The sequence below is a fragment of the Neopsephotus bourkii genome, unplaced genomic scaffold (assembly GCF_033783945.1).
Source record: "Neopsephotus bourkii isolate Nb327-2 ecotype Australia unplaced genomic scaffold, CSIRO-AGI_Nbou_v1 NB_1638, whole genome shotgun sequence".
Classification (NCBI taxonomy): Eukaryota; Metazoa; Chordata; class Aves; order Psittaciformes; family Psittacidae; genus Neopsephotus; species Neopsephotus bourkii.
The window spans coordinates 6,884,356-6,906,939 of record NW_026902113.1 but is presented as its reverse complement, the minus strand read 5'-3'; the positions used below and the strand labels follow the sequence as shown (position 1 = coordinate 6,906,939).

The following is a 22,584-nucleotide window of genomic DNA, read 5'->3' as shown; positions in this document are numbered from 1 at the left end:
CTTCCAAGACTTGGGTGGTGAGGTCAGAGCCTTTGCCAGTGAAGACAGAGGCAAAGAAGTCATTCAGAACCTCAGCCTTCTCCAAATCCTGTGTAGCTAGTTCTCCTGAGGGCTTCCAGAGGGGGCCTATGTTGTCCCTAGTCTTTTTCATTTGCTACGTACCTGTAGAATCGCTTCCTGTTATCCTTAACATCCCTAGCCAAGTTTAATTCTAACTGGGTTTGCTTTCCTAACCTGGTCCCTAGCTTCCCAGACAACATCCCTGTATTCTTCCCAGGCTGCCTGTCCTTGCTTCCACCTTTTATAAGCCTCTTTTTTCATCTGAATTTTCCTCAGCAGCTCCTTATCCATCCAAGGAGGTCTCCTGGCCCTCCTGCTGCACTTCCTTCTAGTTGTGATGCAACACTCCTGAGCTTGTAGCAGGTGATCCTTGAATACTAACCAACAGTCTTGGCCCGCCCTGCCTTCTAGGGCTATATCCCATGGAACCTTACTAAGCAGGTTCTTGAAGAGGCCAAAGTCTGCTCTTTTGAAGTCCAGGGCAGTGAGCTTGCTGCACCCTCTTCTTACTGTCCTGAGGATCTCAAATTCGACCATCTCATGATCGCTGCACCCAAGGCTGCCGTGGAGCGTCACATTTCCAACGAGCCCTTCCCTGTTGGTGAGCACGAGGTCAAGCACAGCACCTCTCCTTGTCAGCTCCTCTATTACTTGCAGAAGGAAGTTGTCTTCCACACAATTGAGGAACCTCTTGGATTGCTTGTGCCGGGCTGTACTGTCATTCCAACAGATGTCAGGGTGGTTGAAGTCCCCCATGAGGACACGGGCCTGTGAGCGTGAGGCTGTTCCTATCTGTCTGTAGAGTGCTTCATCCGCAGGTTCTTCTTGATCAGGCGGTCTGTAGCAGATCCCCACAGTAATGTCTCCCATCACTGTTTTCCCTTTAACCCTGACCCACAAACTGTCTTTTAACTGATCATCTATTCCCAGACAGAGTTCCATACTCTCCAGCCTATCTCTAACATAAAGGGCAACTCCCTCTCCCTGCCTGCCAGGCCTGTCTTTTCTAAAGAGTGTGTAACCTTCCATTCCAATACTCCAGTCATAGGAGCCATCCCACCATGTTTCTGTGATGCCTATTATATCATATCACCGTAGACATGCACACATCTCTAATTCCTCTTGTTTGTTCCCCATGCTATGGGCGTTTGTATAGAGGCATCTGGGCCGAGCTCCAAATGAAGCCAGCTCGTTGGCTGGAACAGCTGGAATCGCCAGTGAGTTTAAGGCTTTGAGCCTCATGTAGACAACATTCTAATTCTGTACATTAGTTGCATCATATTGTCTGATAATAGCAATCTCATGGATTCAAGCAACAATAAGAATTACAGAAGGGCAGCAAAGATTCCATTACATGGGAGTTGAAAGAGAGCTATGCCAGTCCTCACGACAAGACAGCTGAATCATAAAAAATACAGTTTTACACTTTGGCAAAACATAGGTTCTTCCATGGCTTGAGAAGTTACTATGATATTACTAAAGTACCAGTATCATTGTCATTGACTTTGATTTATAAGTTTCTCAGAATGAGAGGGGTTTTAAAATACCTGTATAATGAAATATTCAGGAAAAAATCTTTCATAATAAAAAGTCTGTCCTGGATTTGATGTAATATATTATAGTATTTCAATCAATAAATCCAGAATAGCAGCCATATGCACCTTTATGTGAATCTATAGGGAATTTCTCTTTCTAAGAGAAAACAGACAGGCCAGTGAGATGTTTCCCTTTGATGGCCTCATGTGAAAATTCCCAGTGACAGAGCACAGAACATCCCTCCTGTGCCCTTGACAACAGCTGACCTGGTGGTGAGGTCCCTATGGAGCCCACAGACTGTGTCCTGCCTCATCCTGCTGACCAAAGGACATAACTCTTTGCTATTTTGTAATTACACTGAGTGCTGTTTTGTAAAACGTGACCCACTCATTTTCATGTGCTCTGTGATTGGCTCATGGCCATTTCTTCACACCAGCCATCCCTTCATGCCAGCCCTACAGGGACCTCAGAGCAGGAAGCCCCTCCCACAACAGGGGCCACCAAGTTGTTTCAGATGTGAGTTTATGGCAGGTAGTCGCCATTTCTGACAGCAGGAATGTAGTTCTTCCCAGACACCAACAAGCAACCTTATCAGGACTTCCTCTTGGTTGGGGTTGTTGTCTTCCACAGCTGCTCTGGCATGACAGCCAGTTCCAGGTACTATGGTTCACACATAAATAAAGCACATTATCGAGACAAGCATTATGAATGATGTCACAGTAATGTGCTTGTCACAGCAATGATACTATTGCCCTAAACTTGCGTATTCCAAATGTTCATCCCCCTTCTGCTACAGCAGCGTGTACATTAATGAGAACCCTTATCTATTGCAAATGATGTGAAAAACATTTAAAAATCATTGTATAGACCTTCAGGATGAACAGCTCATACTATTGTATGAAACAAACATTCAGTTGGCATCACCAGCAGGTATAAATCTTCAGGCAGAGAATTAAAGTACTCCCCGGAGATGTCATTCTCCCTCATGTTCTGTTTGCAGATAACCTGTCACCCAAACGGCTGATTCTGTTCCCATTCCCTCTCCCTGCATTTGTGAGCATTGTAATATTTTTTTGCAGTGGAAGCACATAGAAGCTTCCACAGCATAGCATCTTCTACAGCACAACCTCACCATATTTTACAGCTTTTAGGCCATTTAGCTTTGCAAAATTGAATTCTTGCAAAGTGGAGAGTCTTTAATGACCTTCAGTTTGCAAAGGAGGAAACTGAGGAGCGAACAGGTTAAAAACAGTCTTCCCATTGAAAAGCTAAGCATCTGAGCCTTGGAAATCAAGAAAAATCAAAGCTTAGGAAATAAGGTAATTTTCTTATGGCCTCATACTACACTTTCAAAGGAACCAAGAAAACAAACAGTCTATCATAAGACTGTCAGAACTATTTACCCTTTCTTTGTACAGCTTTCAATTTCCATGTTACTCTACAATAGCTTTGTTTTGGAAGTAATGAGTTATGCAGTGTGCAGTGAAGGATGTCCAGTATGAAACATGCAATGTGTGAATGCTTTGATACTAGGGAGTTAGGCTTGTTTAGAAGTACACAAACCACTATCCAGGTAATCAGTTATATTTGGCTACTTATGCTACCAAGTTGCTCATCACCAGGGTAACCAACTAGCCTCCAAAGCTGCTGCTCTAAGAGTTTATTCTCAAAGGAATTTTTCCCCCATCCACTTTTGAAGCAGTAATAGGTGTAGAAAACTCTAGAGAGAATCAAGACAAATGCCTGTGTAAAGGGATAGAATTGCTGGGATTACTTTCCACCTTTATCCAAGAAAACTGAATTTCTCTCTGTTTTGTAAAATGAGAGTGACTCATAAGGTCATTACTGTACAAAGAGACATTTTTCATACATGTGAAGAGAAAGATCCCTTTGCATCTAACTGAATCCAGTGCACCCTAAAGAAGACTTACAGAATATCCCAGGTCTGAGAGGCCAACTGAGGACTGTTTAATATTGTGAGATACATTTTTCATAATACAATCTAAAATAGCTCATGAGTCAGTTCCTCAAGAGCATTAGCATTTTCCTAGGTTTAGTACTGCTTCCCTCCAAGATAAAAATACAAACAAACTAATATAATAGCAGTCCTGTTGCATTTGCCAACACTTTATTCAGGAATTTTAATATTAATTCCAGAATGATAAATACAAAATCAGGGCTTAAATGGTGCTGGAAACACATACCTGCAGTGTGGCTTCTGGAGACAGAGTCTGTTTTGCACAACCAAACCTAACTAATTACAATTCTCCTTGAATATCTGGGATGAAGGTAGAATTCCTTAGCTCACAGTGTTTCCATTCCTGTGGTTTCTGAGACCCAGTGCAGGAGTGCAGGTATCCTACATGGCAGGAGAGAACACATGCACATAACAGAGCTAAATGCCAAGCAACCTACTCCCAGATGGGGGCAGAGCCATCTCATCAACATAGTGCAATCATCATGTGTAACCCAGGCAATTTTTTTGGACACAGCACCCCACTGGCATGGCCACACTTCCTCCGAGGCCTGAGCTGTCAGAATCATGCAGACAATCTGGAGCTCAGATAGTCTTTTCGTTAATTCTCTCAGATACAGGGGAGGACCTAAAAAATATTAGGAGAATTAGCAGGTTAATAAATGGTTAAAAGGGTGGTGTCATAGTCAGGGCTTTGCGTTTCTTGAACACGGGACCCAAGTTTGTAGGCCAGGTCTGCTGGGGGATGGTGGAGCTGGTCTGAGCACAGTTTTGGTAGGAGGCTTGCCAGACTGGTCAAGAAGGCTTCAAACTAGATGTGTTGGGGGAGGGGGCCATCATTCCATCCCAACACACCCAGTCAGTTGCCAGAACCTATAATAAATGCTCGGAGCAATGTAGATACAATCCAGCCGCTCAAGCCAATGAGCCAATTCTCCTGGAAGGCATGCACATGAAAAACAAGGTGCTTGGTGACAGCCAGCATGGCTTCACTAAGGGGAAATCCTCCCTGACCAATTTGATGGCCTTCTATGATTGGGCTACAAAACTGATGGACAGGGGTAGAGCAGTTGATGTCATCTATCTGGACTTGTGCAAAGTGTTCGACACTGTCCCACATGACATTCTTGTCTCTAAACTGGAGAGACATCAATTTGATGGATGGACCACTTCATGCATAAAGAACTGGCTGGACGGCCGCATGCAAAGAGTTGTGGTCAATGGCTCAATGTCCAGTTGGAGACCAGTAACGAGTGGTGTCCCTCAGGGATCGGTGTTGGGACCAGTCTTGTAAAACATCTTCATTGCTGACACGAACAGTGGGATTGAGTGTGCCCTCAGCAAGTTTGCTGATGACACCCAGCTGTGTGGTTCAGTTGATACGCTAGAGAGAAGGAATGCCATCCAGAGGGACCTCGACACGCTTGTGAGGTGGGCTCGTGCCAACCTCATGAAGTTTAACCATGCCAAGTGCAAGGTCCTACACCTGGGTTGGAGCAATCCCAGGCACAGCTACAGGTTGGGCAGAGAAGAGATTCAGAGCAGCCCTGCGGAGAAGGACTTGGGGGTGCTGGTCGATGAGAAAATGAACATGAGCTGGCTTCAGTGTGGGCTTGCAGCCCAGAAAGCCAACCATATCCTGGGCTGGATCAAAAGGAGCATGACCAGCAGGTCAAAGGAGGCGATCCTGCCCCTCTGCTGTTGTGAGACCTCACCTGGAGTATTGTATACAGTTCTGGTGTTCTCAACATAAAAAGGACATGGAAGTGTTGGAACAAGTCCAGAGAAGGGCCACGAGGATGATCAGGGGACTGGAGCACCTCCTGTATGAAGATAGGCTGAGAAAGTTGGTGCTGTTCAGCCTGGAGAAAAGAAGGCTGCATGGAGACCTCATAGCAGCCTTCCAGTATCTGAAGAGGGCCTACAGGGATGCTGGGGAGGGACTCTTCATTTGGGACTGTAGTGATAGGACTGGGGGTAACGGGTTAAAACTTAAACAGGGGAAGTTTATATTGGATATAAGGAGGGAATTCTTTCCTGTTACGATGGTGAGGCACTGGAATGGGCTGTCCAGGGAGGTTGTGAATGCTCCATCCCTGGCAGTGTTCAAGGGCAAGTTGGATGAAGCCTTGGGTGAGATGGTTTAGTGTGAGATGTCCCTGCCCATAACTATTCTATGATACTTGTAGATGTATTCACTTACTAAAAAAGCTTGAAGCCCTCCAACAACATGTTGATGTGGCACTTTGGACACGCACACAGCTTCTTTCTCCTTAAGAGGTTTCAGTTGTATTAGTCTTCATCAGAGATCACTCTCCAGCCTTGAGTACAGGTGGAATGTCACACCCCATGTTCCTTCACACAGAAGGTCTCACACAGCAGAAGGAGGAGGCTGCACTGAAGCTGCTTATGAAGAATGGTTCCTGGACCAGATGAATCTTTGGGTCATGCAAGGGAGTTGCCTGGGAGACTGCTAATAGTCACAGGTGAAAACTGTACTGGGGAGTGTGCTACAGGTCTTACAGTATGGATGGTTACACATTGGCTCCTCTGCTCTGGGTCTGCCCTGGCAGTTTTGGAACTGTAGTAGAAATGCAGCCATAGTAAACATGGTTTTGAAGGAGATGAACTTGGACTAAATCATTTTGACTGTCAGCAAGTCTTATCATGCCAGTATTGGAGCTGGATCACATGGCTTTCTGTCAGTTTAGAACAACCTCAACTGTGCCTACAAAATAACGTGCAAGTAAATCATAACCCAGAGCATGATATAATCAGATCCTCATGCTATGGGAAATGGCATGTTCCAGAAGTTCCTAATAAGAATAAGAGTGCAATTCTGTTTGTAAAACAGAATTTTATATAATGTACAGTTAGGCTTCTAGGCAAACCCAACCAAAAAACTGCTGCTAATTAATATCTCCATGATAGTCTGTAGAAACACTCCTATAGACAAGTCATGAACCAAATAGAATAGTTAGGGTTGGAAGGGACCTTAAGATCATCTACTTCCAACCCCCCTGCCATGGGCAGGGACACTTCACACTAAACCATGCCACCCAAGACTCCATCCAACCTGGCCTTGAACACTGCCAGGAATGGAGCATTCACAACTTCCCTGGGCAATCCATTCCAGTGCTTCGACACCCTCACAGTAAAGAACTTCTTCCTTATATCCAATCAAAACTTCCCCTGTTTAACCTTTAACCCGTTACCCCTTGTCCTTATCACTGCAGTTCCTAATGAAGAGTCCGTCCCCAGCATCCTATAGGCTCCCTTCAGATACTGGAAGGCTGCTATGAGGTCTCCACGCAGCCTTCTCTTCTCCAGGCTGAACAGCACCAACTTTCTCAGCCTGTCATTCACATGGGAGGTGCTCCAGCCCCTTGATCATCCTCGTGGCCCTCCTCTGGACTTGTTCCAACCTTTTTATGTTGAGAACACCAGAGCTGCACACAATACTCCTAGTGAGGTCTCACAAGAGCAGAGTAGAGGGGCAGGATCACCTCCTTCGACCTGCTGGTCACGCTCCTTTTGATGCAGCCCAGGATACAGTTGACTTTCCAGGCTGTGAGTGCACACTGCCGGCTCATGTTCATTTTCTCATTGACCAGCACCCCCAAGTCCTTCTCCGCAGGGCTGCTCTGAATCTCTTCTCTGCGCAGCCTGTACCTGTGTCTGGGATTGCCCCAACCCAAAATCATATTTCATACCACTGAGTGGGTGCATCTGTATGACTGCCATGTTTGATTAGATGCTCTACTCAATGGGTTATGTGTCAGATGACCATGACAGTATCATGCCTGTCCTCCTTTGTGCTATTTCACAGATTTATCTGTGCTCCCTGCCATGGTTCCAGATACTTCCTCCCACTGTGATCAGTCAGATACCTTGCTCCACTGCAGTCAGTAGCTGAAAGCGCTCCCTCCTGCTTGGCACATTGCATTGTGGATGTCCAGGTCTTCCAAGACTGAAAGCCTGACAGAAAAGAACTACCGTGATATCCAGAAACATGTCATGCCATGACCAGAGCAGCACACAGGGCAGCACTGAAGAACAGGCAAGAGAAAGCTGGGTCTGAAGTGTGACCATAAGGTTGTCTGCCTGAGTTCTTGGAAGAGTTGTGCAGCTTGATTGCCTTTCCATCTCCCCTCCTTTGCCTTTCTGGCTGACATTTCACTAAAAATATTCAAAACACACGCTGTTGTATGCGGTGTCGGTGTTTTGGCAGTGGTGGGGCTGCAGCGGTAGCCTCACTGAGGAGAGGTCATGGCTGCCCAGTGCCAAAGACAGCAAGTTCTTGTCAGTTCTGCAGTGGATCCAGAATATACCCAGCTGACAACGGTACCTGGAGTCTGTGTTGAGAGGTGTGCACTGGGCTTGGGCTACTGTCAAGGGTAGGAAAAAAGTAAAATGGTAAAATGTGCACTGAAACTGGGGTCTCAACGGAGACAAGAGAGGCAATGCATTTCTGTATTTCTCATTCTAAAAAGACACAGCAGGTCTCCTAATCTGAGTTGAACAGAGTCATAAAGCTAGAGACTGCTCTGGCCAGGCATGTCAGTGATGCAGGGTGGTATTCAAGTTCTTCAGCTGCATGATGAATGTGCTCTGCATATACCACCAAGCAGAAGCTGGTGCAGTCCTAGACCGAGTGCTGCACCAGTACCATGTGAAACACATTATATGTAAAGCAGTTTATTAAACTATACCAAAAACCCCACAGAATTACATTCCTACAATGTGCCATTACAGAAGTAGTTCTGACCACCTGCAGAGAGATCTTAGGAGACCAGGCAGATGCTTTTAAAACCTGAAAAGAACATTTCACGAAGGTACAAAGAGAACTTTCCACTGTCACTAGCTGGGAAACAGCACCAGCACTAAGAACGAGCACTGGGTATCTCAGACAACTGAATCCTTAACATTTCAAAGCATAGAATCATAGAATAGTTAGGGTTGGAAAGGACCTTAGGATCATCTAGTTCCAACCCCCCTGCCATGGCAGGGACACCTCCCACTAAACTATGTCACCCAAGACTCCATCCAACCTGGCCTTGAACGCCACCAGGGACATTCACAGCTTCCCTGGGCAACCCATTCCAGTGCCTCATCACCCTTACAGTAAAGAACTTCTTCCTTATATCCAGTCCAAACTTCCCCTGTTTAATCTTTAACCTGTTACCCCTTGTCCTATCACTACAGTCCCTAACAAAGAGTCCGTCCCCAGCATCCCTATAGGCTCCCTTCAGATAGTGGAAGGCTGCTACGAGGTCTCCACACAGCCTTCTCTTCTCCAGGCTGAACAGCCCCAACTTTCTCAGCCTGTCATTCATATGGGAGGTGCTCCAGCCCCTTGATCATCCTCGTGGCCCTCCTCTGGACTTGTTCCAACAGTTCCATGTCCTTTTTATGTTGAGGACACCAGAACTGTACACAGTACTCCAAGTGAGGTCAAACAAAGTCTTAACTATTGCACGAAACTCCCACCAGTGTTTTAAAAGCAAGTCCCTGACAACCCAGCATATCTGGGTGTTATTAAGAAATTCTGAACACCTGAGTAATATTTGTATTTCTGAAAAGTGATATAAATCAGGTATCCCATGTTACTATTTAACATGTCTCAATGACTGCAGATCAAACTTGTTCTGTTCATATGCCACAAATAATGATTTCTGTAACTAACATCTTTGCACATACTCAACTGAGGCTGTACAAAGTCTCAGCTGCCTCTTTGCAGTCAGAGCCACAACCCCCAACCTAAGGTTCACAATCTAATCCAACTGGCAACACTGAACAAGCTAGACTGAAATCCTGCCTACTCTGACCACTCAAAATAAATAAAAAATGAAACCTCATCTTTGTAGCTGCAAAAATACCCATGAGCTTGCCATGAGACTGCAAAATGGCCCTAGTTCAGGTAAAGATAAACTAAAACTAAGACGCTTTCTTCAGTGTCAGTATTAAGTGCTTTGCTGAACTGGGGCCTTAAAGACGACCAAGGTCATATCCAAACATTTTCAGAAAGTCAATTCACAAGCCTTAAATAAATTCTGGCTTTGGAAGAAGGATATGGGACTCTCAGCCTTACAACAGTGCTTTGAGATATTTCACACCGAAAGGTGAAATTTTAGAGGCTGCTGTGTTTCCTATTATCACTGGACATATCTCTGAAAACAAAAGCTTTACAAATTTGGTACAGCTTGCAATGAGTAACTGCATAGTTTTTATGCATGAGTGAAATAACCTCAGCATTATTTAAAAAATAAAAATAAATTATAAAAGATTGCAACTTCAAATCCATGTGTTTAATGTAAGATACCATATACCAAAAGTGTTTCACAAAGATTTTATCAAAATCCAGGTCATCATGGATCAAAGTGTTTTTGCTAAAAAATCTGAAAGGATAAAAAGTTGTGAGTGGACCATATGCTACTCTGGAAGCATATCCTCTCCTAGTTCTTCATCAGCAAAGTCATCTTCCTCAGCTCTTTTTCTTGCAGCAGTTTTTGGTCTTTCTGCTTGTGGGCCAAGTGGATCTATGTAGGAGACATCTAGGTTTAAAAAAAATACATTTGAAACAGTTACCTACAGGTTAATTTTAGCTTTGTTTCAAACATATATAATCAAACGCAAGGGTGGGGTTTAGCATTACACATCTGTAAGATATGTCATTACACATCTTGTCTTTGATATGCAGACCAGAAAGAGGATATGAACAGAAGAACAAGATACTGCATTCAGGATAACTGGGCAGGCATGCCCCAGGAGCAGAGTACCTGAGTGCTAGTGATAGGAGCTTCCTTCTTAAAGATGAAGTTATCTTATTACAGTCATTAAGTGAGAAAAAGACTTGGGAAAAGTGCACAGAGCAGCAGGACTGATGAGCTGGTTAAGGAAGGGCATTTCAGGAAACGCCACGTTCCACATGGATTTGGATTTTTAAACCCCTTTGAAAATTCAGTCTTAGTGAAGAACTTCTAACTGCAGAACCACAAGAACTGGCAGCAGATGTATCAAACGTAGTAAGTATTTACATGGGCCACATTTCTTACTATTTACTGTTACTTTATAGTGAGCTGTAAACAATGAACCTAAAGCCACTCTTCGCATTTATTTTACAAGGAAAATGTATTTCTAATTGTCTAATTTTACATGCTCTTCCAATAACTTATTTTTTCCATCTCCCTGTCTTTAAGGGCCAGTAAAGTAAGAAGGTGTAAGATGTCCACTTACCTATTTCTTTACAGATGCTACTTTCATAGGGTTCACTTGTTTCAGGAAAAGCTTTTAGTCTGGCATTCAGCCTTTCCCCTTTGGTGCCACCACCATCTGGGAGGGGGGAGAAGTGGAAGACAAATAGCATGCTGTTACATTCTGTGAAATCACGATACAAGGGCAACATAAATTCAGCTACTATCTGTCAAACAAGATTTGGATGAAACCATCTTTTCATGATGGATACAGTACTTATTTGTAATAGCGGTCATTAAAACAACGGACACTGTGTCTACACATGTGTTTTAAAATACATATACATATACAGCCTTATTTACTTTGGAGTAAACACATTAAAATATTTCTGCTTCAAATGCAGACATTTCAGTTGCTTATAAATTACAGTCACATTTTGGAGTTAAAATAAGCATGATAAATATAAACACTGTCACAATGTATATGGACATTTCATACATCTGTGTGCTTACTAATATGTTAGTATGACCCACCTGTTGAATACTGTCAAGATTAAATACAACACTAAGATTGCTTTTAATTAGAAGAGTACATTTGGCACGTGCTGTCTACATGGCAGACGGGTACAGTTCATGTACACAGACCATCCTGGCCCTGCATCTTGCTGTAAACACTGTGCTGGCAGCTCAGTTTGCAGCAGGGCCCCAAGGAATGTGTCAGCTCCAAGGGCTGCCTCCTGCCCAGACAATGTCAGATTAACATTCTCTTGCCACAGCAGTATTCCAGACACTTTAAATATTCTGTCCACCTCTGAATCTCTTTCTCACATTCATGGCAAGCTTTCAACCTCTTCTGCTACAACAAATTTTAATGCAATTTTTCTCCCCTGAGAAAACTTTTCATGTTTGGCTTGCTATATTTACAAGGCAGGATATGCCACACAGCCAAATACAAACACGCTTTTTTACAATATGGAACAATGATGTTACTAAAATTCCTCCATCTGTATGGAGGAAAAATGGGTTTAATTCAGCAAACATGCATTACAAAGTCTGGACTTGGTGACACATTTCCATTGTCTTGTTTACTATAAAGTTTTTTTTATAAATGTTGTTACTACTGAAAAAAAAAAAATGCAAACCAAACCCAAACCTTCTTCCACAAAGATGACAAACCTTTATTTCTCTATAAACACCACTGCAGACTTCAGTTTACTCAGAATTGCAGGACAATGTCTCTGCTCCAAGGAAGATTTAATACAGTCACACGTTAAACACTTAATATGTTTACAAGACACAAATTACAGTCGAAGCATTGAAGCATGGAAAATCTATTTTAATGTACATCAGCCTCCCTTGGATCAATTCTCACTGATAGGTTTAATAGAAGAAGTGAATGCTTGATGAAGGATTTGAAGGAACTTAAATCAATGGGTTTGATTGGGAGGGCTCAACAAACAGGTTGTGAAATTACAAAAGGGCTGCGTCTTGATTTCTGTGGGCTTTGGGCACCCCTGCACAACAAGGAGGTGTGCACTGAGCTTCTGTATAAGTGAAAACATTCTGTGGACAGTTTAGAGAAGAATACAGAATGTTTTAACAGGGAGAAAAAGAGGAGGATAGAAGCAGGCACAAACTCTTGTGCAATGGGGAACAAGTAATTTACGAACTGATTAATAAAGTTGGAAGAAGCAGCAAGTAAATGCAAAGACAGGAACAATACAGCAGCAACTACACTAGGGGAAGACTGAACTAGTGAAATAAACTCCATAGGTTTAGTTGGTTGGTTCCAGAAAAGAAGAACTGGGTTTAATGACAATAAAAGAGGAAGAAGCTGGAGTATCAAAGGTTTTCAACTGTGAAGGAGAAAAACACATAGCTTTTAGTGATAGTACCAGAGGAAGGCAAAAGATTTTATATTAAGTAAAAGAAAAAAAAGTATAGCTGTCAAACCAAAATGGCTACGATAAACATAACACTGGAAGTTACCCGTACATCTTACTGCCTTAAACCAACTGAAAACAGAAGCATTCTTGGGCATCCTAGGACCCTTAAGTTTTATTAAGACTACATCCAAGATGGGAATGAAGCACCATGTCCAAAATTTGAAGCTGAATTTCCCCCTTTTCTCTCTCCATCTACTGGGTGTCCAACTCTTGAAGTATCTAAACCTCACCAACTGCTCTCCCCCCCTCCCCGCTGCATGGCTCTGGTGTTTCTTAAGCACTTACTGCTGTGATTGAGATGCCCAAAACAGCCATCCTGAGCAGCCAGATGCCTTCCTGATATTCAGCATGTAATCCTGGTGCCCAAGCTTCTCTTTCCATTTATGAGTCAGTACAGTAAATGGAATTGTGAGTACTGTTACAGTGAGCAAATTTAGCTGTTCACACAAATGTAGCTCTTTTAGGTTTCAGATTTTATTCAGTTGTCCAAACACATTATTTACTGTGTTTAATGCACTTAACCAACTCACTGAAGGGTTAGACTAAAGCTAGAAGCAGCTCAAGGGAATCAGCAAGAATATATGCCCAGAAAGGGGAAAGAAAAGAAATGCTGTGAGGAACTGGACTGTTCTTCCCTGAAGTTGCAAGTTACTTGATCAGTATATCCCACCTTGACTAAATGCACCATGGAAAAAACTATGAAGAGTAAATGCCTATGGGCACAGTATCCTCTGAACACTTAAAATGTAAGAACACAAGGATGCCTTAATAGATTAAAGATCTATCTAAACTGGCTTATTGTCCATACAAAAGTATGACAAGATGCTTAGGTAAGAGCATCACAATTACAGCAAGCATATATAGTAGCTCTCCAAGAATAATTTCCTAGCCTCCCAACAATCTGTAAATCAAGCATGTTTGGGGGCTGCTCTTCATATTTAATAATGGATTGATTGATTTGCTCTTCAAGAACTTGTTCAGTCTTCCCTTAAGCCCCTGTGAAATTTTTGCATCCAGAACAAACTGAGATAAATCTTTCATTTACTCTGAACCTACCAATCTGGCCTCACCCCACCACAGAAAGGAGTACCCTGCCCTTTCTGCCCTGCCACATGCTGTCAAGGGGCAGCAGGCTGTGCTGGAGCAGGTTACTGGCATGTTTAAAACTAACCTAATGAAAACTCTTTTTTTTTTTAAGGAATCTTCACTGGTTGCAATTACAGTGATGGATACCTACCGTATTAGAAATTCCTCCAGTATTACAAAGGACATAAATGAGAATTTTTAGTACCATTTTACTGGTATTAAAGATACCAAAAGGTAAGATTGTTTGGTAATCTGCCTCCTCTGGAAAATGTTTATGCTACTAAGTGCATAGTGGGCTGATGTTTTGAAAGACTCCAGGTGCTTCACTAAATCAATGCTATGTTTAAATGCAGCTCTGTGTATCTTTCATATTTGGGATGAAGACTCCAAGTTTGGAGAAGAGGGGGCTTTGGTTTGACCAAAGAGAACAGCAAGTCCAGTGTTAAAGGACAGAATGTGAAAACAGAGAAACAGCCATGGGAAGCAGATGCAAGTTCATTTTGATTTGAAATTCTGTTAAATAAAAATCAACACTGTTTCTGGTATGTCAGTTCAGATAGCTCCTTAGGCGATTTCAGCTGCAGAAAACAGATTTTAGATGTTTTCTTCACTCAGATATTTTCCCTATTTATAAAAAAAACTAAATCCTCCCCCCTCTCAGTCAATGGAACCATCCCACAATGATTTGTAAATAATGAGGTGTGAACAGGCACACAAAACCTACAGAATATAAATGATTTCGAAGTCCTGGTTACAGGGTAACAAGAGAACCGCTTGCCTGTATCACAGTCAAGATTGAGATACTTACAGCCCTGACATCTATAATGTGCTTCCATATGATATGAGGAGATCCCTATGGGCTGGTAAAGGGTGTCTGACTATGGGATGTTTGTTTGAGATGGACAAAGCCATTTCTCCACTGGCACTGTCACAAGTGAAAATGAAAAAGGGAAAAAGACACCTAAAGTATTCTTGCATGGTTTCCTTTCCAAATTCATCTGGCTAGGCTGAAGTAATAAGGAGAATGAAAAGTGCTCAGCCTTTCATCTACCGAGTTCAACACTGCTTCTTTGGGCTCCTGTCCGAGACTGCATGGCTCCTCTCATCCAGTACAAAACTCACCATTCACAGAGCAGGGCAAACGCAGAGACCAAGTAAACACTCCCATGGTAATGTATTCCTTAAAGTCATACTTTCCCTTATCTATGAAAGGCCTTATGCTATTGAACAGTAAAAGTCTCTTAGGGTAGCAAAAACCACAGTGCCTGAACTTTCAATTTCTGGATGTTACTATCACATTTCTGCAAAACACAAAAAAGATGAGCATGAAAACAAGAAAAGATTATTGGAAAGGAAATCTTTGAGAACTGCCTAACCTCAGATGTACTGCTAGCTCCCTCCAGGGGTTTGTGTTTGTTCGTTTGGTGGTTTTTTGTTTGGTTTGTTTGGTTGTGGGTTTTTTTGTTTGGTTGGGGCTTTTTTGTTTGTTTCTTTGCTGTTTTGGTTTTGTTTTGGTCTTGTTTTTTCTCCTTTTTTAAGTTAAGAAGAGGAATTTTAAGGGAGTGTACATGAACCAGAAAGATTACAAGTCATAAATCTGATAAGGTGGGAAGGCAGCAATTTCACTTTTTATAACAACAGGGAACAAGAATGTTCAATTTTGGGTAGGCCTTTTAGATTTCACGCTTATCCTTCTCACAAAAGTAGGCTTCAATTGACATGGAACTAGACATCAGTCTTCTCTTTCTCAATTTTACCATTTTGTCTACTACCCATGCATACAGTCATCATATACTTCAAATTATATTTTGGTGTATCTCATGCACCTTTTTGTTTAATTTATATTGGCAAAGTAGTAGGTGTTCTATGAAGTACAAACACTGCTGACTTAAAATTCTCTTCCCTCTTAGCTTCCTCTTTAAAAGCAATTTTAGATCCTATTTCCTAAACCAAGGAAGCCTGATCTATTAATACTCCTAATATAGATAACCATATAGGGACAAAACACTTCAGGAGAAAAAAAATAATATCCATTGTGAATGCCAGAGGGTATGGGGATAGTGAGCTAGTAAAAGGAAAGAAAGAAAACATGCATTATACCTAAAATATTTGGAATGCATACACACTTCATTTAGCTGGTAAGTACTTCAATTTCGCTAGCAAGTACTAAACTAAGGAGGATTCCATACTTCACTGCGTTCAGTAATGATGGCAAGTCCCTCATACAGGGTGGGAAAATGATCCCTTTTGGTCTTGGCAGTAACACTGGGAAAGGCTAATCTTAAAATACACACAAATGTTTGTTTGTTTTAATTTTGAAGCCATTAATTTATCAAAATTGTACTAAGATTCTGAAATAAAACAACCCATGTTTATACTTCATATGTGACTTCACTGCAAAATACAGATTCATAATCTGGTGAATAATGCCAAACATCAGACAAAATCATGTTTGGGTCTTAAGATTTCTCTCAGTCATCCTCAGTAAAAGGCAGACAAATTACATCACAGTCCTTAACGTCTGCTGCTGTGAGTCTGCAGTTTATTCGCTGATAAAAGATGCCCAGAGTCAATCATAGTGGTTAAAAAACACGTACTGTGCTTGACTCCTCCTAAAAATGCAGAAGTTGTACATCTCACCACAACTTTTAATGAGGAATCCCAGCAGAAAGTTAACTCCAGGCTCAATACAGGACCTTCTTTGTACCTCTGCTTGTTTGCCAAGTCGTATCCAGAAAGGCTGGATCTTTGGCACTAAATTTGTATAATGGAGACTTCTCAAATATGTTCTTATACAGACTTGTTCCCAAACTGCTTTTTTCCCATTCTTTCATAAATTTGACATCATCTCTTGAGCCACAATCTAAAAGTAATTGATAGGACAAATTGTAGGTCAACTCTGACCCTGGTTACCCTCTCATCCTTTTTATGTTGGCATCCTAAACGTCTGCATCTGCTTTTCTTGCATTACTCTCATTATGGAGATAAAGTAATGCCTTGTAGTCACTAGAATTTGCAGTCAGAGTTCCTCATGTGATCAACTTCACAGTGGAGGGAAGGGATTTTTATATATTTTGTAATTTTTAATTTTTAAAATAAGACAACTTTCCATAGATTCTTCTGTCTTTAAAAGACAAATTGGTACTTTGGAGGATTAGTATTGTCTTTGCATCTTCCCAGCTTGATCATTATTTATATCCTCTTTTGCTAAATTACTGACTTACCCTCTCCTTTTCCACTAGGAAGGGTAGAGATAATTATACAACATAGCTGTGAGAGACCCTTTGTGCCATTTGCCTATATGCCTCATGCAGTGTTTTGCACAGCTGTCAGTATCCTTGCCTGCTACAAATGATACTCTTAATTTCTATTTATTATATACCATAGTGCATCTCCACTTTATGACAGAAAACAGGTACTGATGTGGTCTCATGCTGCTGTTTTGCTGGCACCTCCAGCTGGCTGCCTGATCCTTATGTAATAAAGGAGAGTTCAGAAATGTTTCCATCCTTCTCTGTTACCAAAATAAGGAATTTCACCCCAAGAATTACTTTGGCCTGGGGCCCAGAACAGGTAAAATTCAATCCTAGGTGAATGGTGTTTTTTCTACACATTAAAAAAAATGATTTAAAAGCTTCTATTATGAAACTATTGAGCTGAAAAAAATGAATGAGATCTCCTTTAAGCATCCAACACTCATTCTTAACCATTAGAGAACCCAGGAGAGCAGCCTTCATAAATGTGGCCTCACACAAAGGTTATGATTACACTAGGAATTTCCATGACCCTACAGAATTGGATAAATGTAGTAAAGCTACATAGATGAAGAAATAAAATTACCAAGTAAGAAAAAAAGAATCTGTAAATTATTTCTCTGCAGGAACAAGGGGAAAGAGGCAAGTATTTATAGATGATGCCCACCAATATTAAGATAAACTAAAAGCAGAATACAAAGAAACCATTTCCTTTTTGAGTCAAAATAAGGATATTTTTTCCAGCTGTCTGAAGTAGCCTGAAGTCTGCTAGTTTCCCTAGAAGAGCAGCGGGGAACAGTTAGGTTTAACATTACTAACATTCTGTGGATTTAATAATGGGAGGGAAAAATCATTAGCCCTATAAAATGCAGACTACTAAATAGAGAAAAGACAAAGCGGGCCAGTTTCCAGACTTAAATGGCTAAAGTTTTATATTTATGAAAGTCAGCATTGTAAATCTATAAAGGCAGAAAGACTTAGTAGTCAGAAAGCAAGCTTTCGTCTATGGAAGACTCTAGTACTTCAACTTGCTGTACTGGGAAAAGGGGAAAGAGCTCAAATATAGTACAAGTGTATTCTTCTTATGGAGCAGGTTGCACAAAACAGCTTCTTGAACTTTTGACAAACACCTAATGTAACAGGCTAGATGGTGGGCACGAAACTCCCTGTCCTCCAAGACTATGAATTCTTTTTCATGGGTTATATGTTCTGTTTTGTTAAAATAAATTATTCCTTTTAGTAAATATTCCAGAGTTAACAGGATAAAATGCTCAAATCCAAGTACTGAAAATAAGTAGAAATTTAGCTTTATGAATACACTGAGATTTATATATAAAGCACAAAGCTTAGACCAAATGCATGCTGCTATAGCAGTTGAAGTCATACAGCAATGAGCTAATCAAAATGTGTGAAAATTTGTGAAGTACTTACATATTATTCCATGCATGTTTGTGTGCATTTCAGAATGTAAGGGGGTTTTACAAACACTTCAGAATCCTGACAAATCTGGTATTTAAGCAGAAGCATTAAATACTTACCACCACTAGCATTTCCTTCTCTGCGGCTACGTGCACTGCCATCTCTGCCAGACTTAATGCGCTGAAGAACAGTCAAAAAAGTTTGAAGAGAACACAACAAAACCTCTATTTAGTAATATACAGTAGAGACAATTGAAAACTCAACTTATTAATAAAACAGCAGGAGAACATTAAACTAGGCTTGCTAAACTGTAACTAATAAACCTTGTTTTTTCAATGCACAAAACTGTCCCTAAAATCAGTGTTAAATCCCATGTTTACATAAAACAAGAGGTCTGTGAAATTCAAACAGTATCTCAAAAATTACTTTTCTTAAGATAAAATATATACAAGGAATGTGTGTAAAAAAAAGTTCAGGTGTACCTTCTTAAAGTACAGCTGAATAAACAGGCAACATAGCCCTTCTTGCACCAGTTCAAAGTAGCCTCTGCCTATTAACATTTTGTAAATCCCACAAGCATTTTATTACTGTAAAGATTCAAGGGGAGGAAGTAAGGAAATCTATAAAAAGAACTATTCACCCCATATATCTTAAATTTGGAATACTTGGCACACCACTGTGCTTCACAGCAAAATTTAATTTGCTGTTGAGTGTTAAATGCAAGATAAAGGTGAAGGTAAATACTTTAAAAGTTTTGTTTAAAAAGTCAGCTGTCTTGCACTGAGGAAGGTACCATAAACATCTTCCAGCTGTGGGGCTTTTAGTGTAATTTGAAAACTTCAACAGTTTATCAAAGCAATACCTCTGTATCACATAGCGGACTTGTCTTCTGGCAAAACACCAAATTTCTCATGCGTGTACCTTGTCAATTACAAGAAGGTATGTCTAGGTGAGGGACTTTTCAATGGGTAGGTATAAAAACTTTTTGTTTGCAGCATTCAACTGTTAATAAAGTGATCTCTGCATCTTATTTAAAAACACGATTCGGGATATGATTAACACACATGCACACTACCTAACCATGTATTCAGGTCAATTACTGCAGCTTTTTCACTCATTTTTCATCAGAAAAATACCATGGAATCTGGCAAAGTTGGAATGACACAGAAGAAGTGAATGAACTTTCATGACTCATGCCAACAGAAAGAGGAAGAACTCATAGGAGTCAGACAGGAAAGCAGCAAGCCTAGCATGAAACCAGGAATGGTCCTGGAGCAGCCCAGTCTGGGACCAGAATTTCTCATGCTTTCTATTTATTTTGGGAAATCCTCAAGTCTAAAATATGTTCTCTGAGTTTTGTATTAAATATCCTATTCATGGTCCTGTGAAATAGCACATATCGGTCCTTCAGGAAACATGTTCAGACTCTCCAAATGTTGAATGACTGACAAGTCTGCCAGTGGAAGCTCAGCTTCTGTCTGCCAGAGGGAAGTGGTCCCTGTATGACAGAGCCTTCTTGGCATTTACATCCTAGGACTTTACTCCCAAAATATTATAGAAGCACTGCAGCTTAATCATATGACTAAACTCTGTAAAGTTCCAAGTGAGTAGTTTATAAGTCACCCCATTCTAAAAGCAGACATTTAAAATACGTCCAATGTTTTCCATGCTATAAATGCCTGTTTCTCTCCCATGACTGCAAAAGACATCTAGGATGATTAGTCCAAATGTAGATATCTGAAGGTAAAGGCAGTAAACCCCCCTCGTCCCCCTCCCCCGTATTTGCACCTATGACCATTGCTTCACACCACTACCAATTAGGCCCTCACTCACAGTCATTAAGCCCACTGAAAGAAAATAAATAGCAATGCGCATATACATAAGTGCTAAGAAGGTTGTGTGAACTTTTACACTATTACCTGTCTTTTTTAAACTGAAACATGAAAAATGAAGATTAATGCAGTTAGGAGGGGAAAAAAAAAAAAGAAAGAAAAAGTCCCCAGCATACGAAGGTTACAGAAAAATCCAATGCTGTGAGAGGCAGGGAGAAAAACTTCTACACAGAGTGAACCCCACAGATGTTCCCAGATTCTTGGCTGGATATATTTAACAACTTGTCTGTATTTGAGAACCGACTGCAATAAGTCTTCTGGAATATTTATTTTGGTATAAACTCCATGTGGATATACTTATTCTGGAAAAAACAATGCCAGAATAGCAAATTTTGATAAATTTCTACAGGAAGACAAAGCCTGTGTGCAGACTTTGAAATGTCGCTATAGTACACTAGCATTCATCTTTTCTCTCTTTAGTGGGTGCAATCAAGAAATCATGGGTTGGTCTGAAATTTGGAGCAGGAACTGAACTATATCTGGTATTGCTAACTGAAACCAGTGCTCCTATTAGAAACTTAGGTGGTTGAATATTAAAATTTGGTAATTTTAGAACTTGAAAGTATAGTTTATGACTATACATTCATGGATGACATAAGGAAGTTCTTTGGACAAAAATACCTAGTAATTTCCAAAGCCAGATGGTAAACATAAGACTAAAAAAATCACAGACACAAAAAAACCAACCAAGCACAGAAAAAAAAAACCCAAGTCCCTCAAACCAGGGGATGGGAACCCAGATGTAATACCAATAGCAAAAAAGAACTGCAGGGCTATTATATGCAAGACAGCATTGACATTGAGATCCTGTCCCAGAAAGATACTCAACTTCTAATGCAGGACAGTAGTGTACTAAATCGCAGTAAGTTAATATAAACATCACAGAATCAACTATGTTGGACATTTAAGATCATCAAGACCAACCGTTACCCCAGGACTGCCAAGTCCACCACTAAACCATGTCATATGCACGTTTTTTGAGCACTTCCAGAGACTGTGATTCTACTTCTCTGGGTAGCTTGTTCCAATGCCTGACTACCCTCTTGTTGAAGAAATTCTTCCCTAATTTCAAATCTAAACCTTTCTTATGAAGACAGGCTGAGTGAGTTGGGGTTGTTCAGCCTGGAGAAGGCTCCAGGAACGCCTTATTGTGGCCTTTTAATACATAAAAGGGGATGTGTGCAGAGTTTTTACTGGTGCCTGTAGTGACAGGACAAGGTGCAACAGTTTTAAGCTGAAAGAGGGTAGACTTGCATTGGACATAATTTAAAGAACTATTATAATTTTTTGGGTGATATGGTTTAGAGCTCATGGCAGGGGGGTTGGAACTTAATGATCTTAAGGTCCTTTCCAACCCTAAATATTCTATGATTCTATAATGAGGATGGTGAGACACAGGTTGTCCAGAGCAGTTGTGGCTGCCCCATCTCTGGCAGTGCTCAGGGCCAGTTTGGACGGTCTAGTGGAAAGCATCCATGCCCTTGGCAGGGGACTTGGACTAGATGATCTTCAAATGTCCCTTCAAACTCAAACCATTCTATGATTCTGCTTTGCAAGGTTAACTTGTGACAGGATAGAGTCACCAGACTCTAAAATAGGAATCCTGAATTATAATACACAGAGTGAACTTTCCATGTCATACCTGACTTATGACCACTATTAAAGTCTTGAAACAACTATGCCATAACTTGTGATACTATACATCTGTAGTGGATTCCACTGATACCGCTGTCATATAGGTACCACTCAATAAAGTCCCTTAACACAATGTACTCAGAATGAAAAATAATTAAACAATTTAAACATTACTTCTGTGTTACTAAGAATCTTTTAAATATTTTACTGGCAGTTTCTTCCCCACCAGAAAGTACAGAAATGTGTTCAGGAAAGCTCCTCCTTCCAACATGAAATTAGAAAGTGATGTGACAAATTATTATTTTCATATTCAAACGTTAGCGACCTTAAAGGAAAAAGAGCCCTCAACATTTGCAGATCTACTGCACATAATTAACACCATCAGTGTGAAAAATGTTGGAATTATATGAAAGTAAACAGATAACCTTTCCATCCCCAGGGACCTCTTTCTTTTATTACCTATAAAATAATCCAGTTTTAATTGGTTTCATCTCCGTTTTCCTGAGTAAAGCACCGACATATTGGAAGTTACTGCAAAGAACTAAGTATGTCACCAACATTGAACTAATATTCCCTGGGAACCAAGCA

General features: G+C 40.9%; 1 protein-coding gene across 5 annotated transcripts in view; it reads right to left on the bottom strand.

Annotated features, from left to right (window-relative positions):
* Window positions 1-9,864: 9,864 nt before the first annotated feature.
* The window catches only part of IFT88 (intraflagellar transport 88), a 45,932-nt gene continuing 33,212 nt past the window's right edge, over window positions 9,865-22,584 (bottom strand). For all 5 annotated transcript variants that reach the window (XM_061374509.1, XM_061374511.1, XM_061374508.1 and 2 more), the window contains 3 exons: window positions 18,589-18,649; window positions 10,808-10,903; window positions 9,865-10,125 (listed from right to left, as the gene is read on the bottom strand). In XM_061374509.1, the coding sequence (XP_061230493.1) occupies window positions 10,004-10,125; window positions 10,808-10,903; window positions 18,589-18,649 (279 nt within the window). In that variant the 3' untranslated portion in view covers window positions 9,865-10,003. The remainder of the gene's footprint in view (window positions 10,126-10,807; window positions 10,904-18,588; window positions 18,650-22,584) is intronic.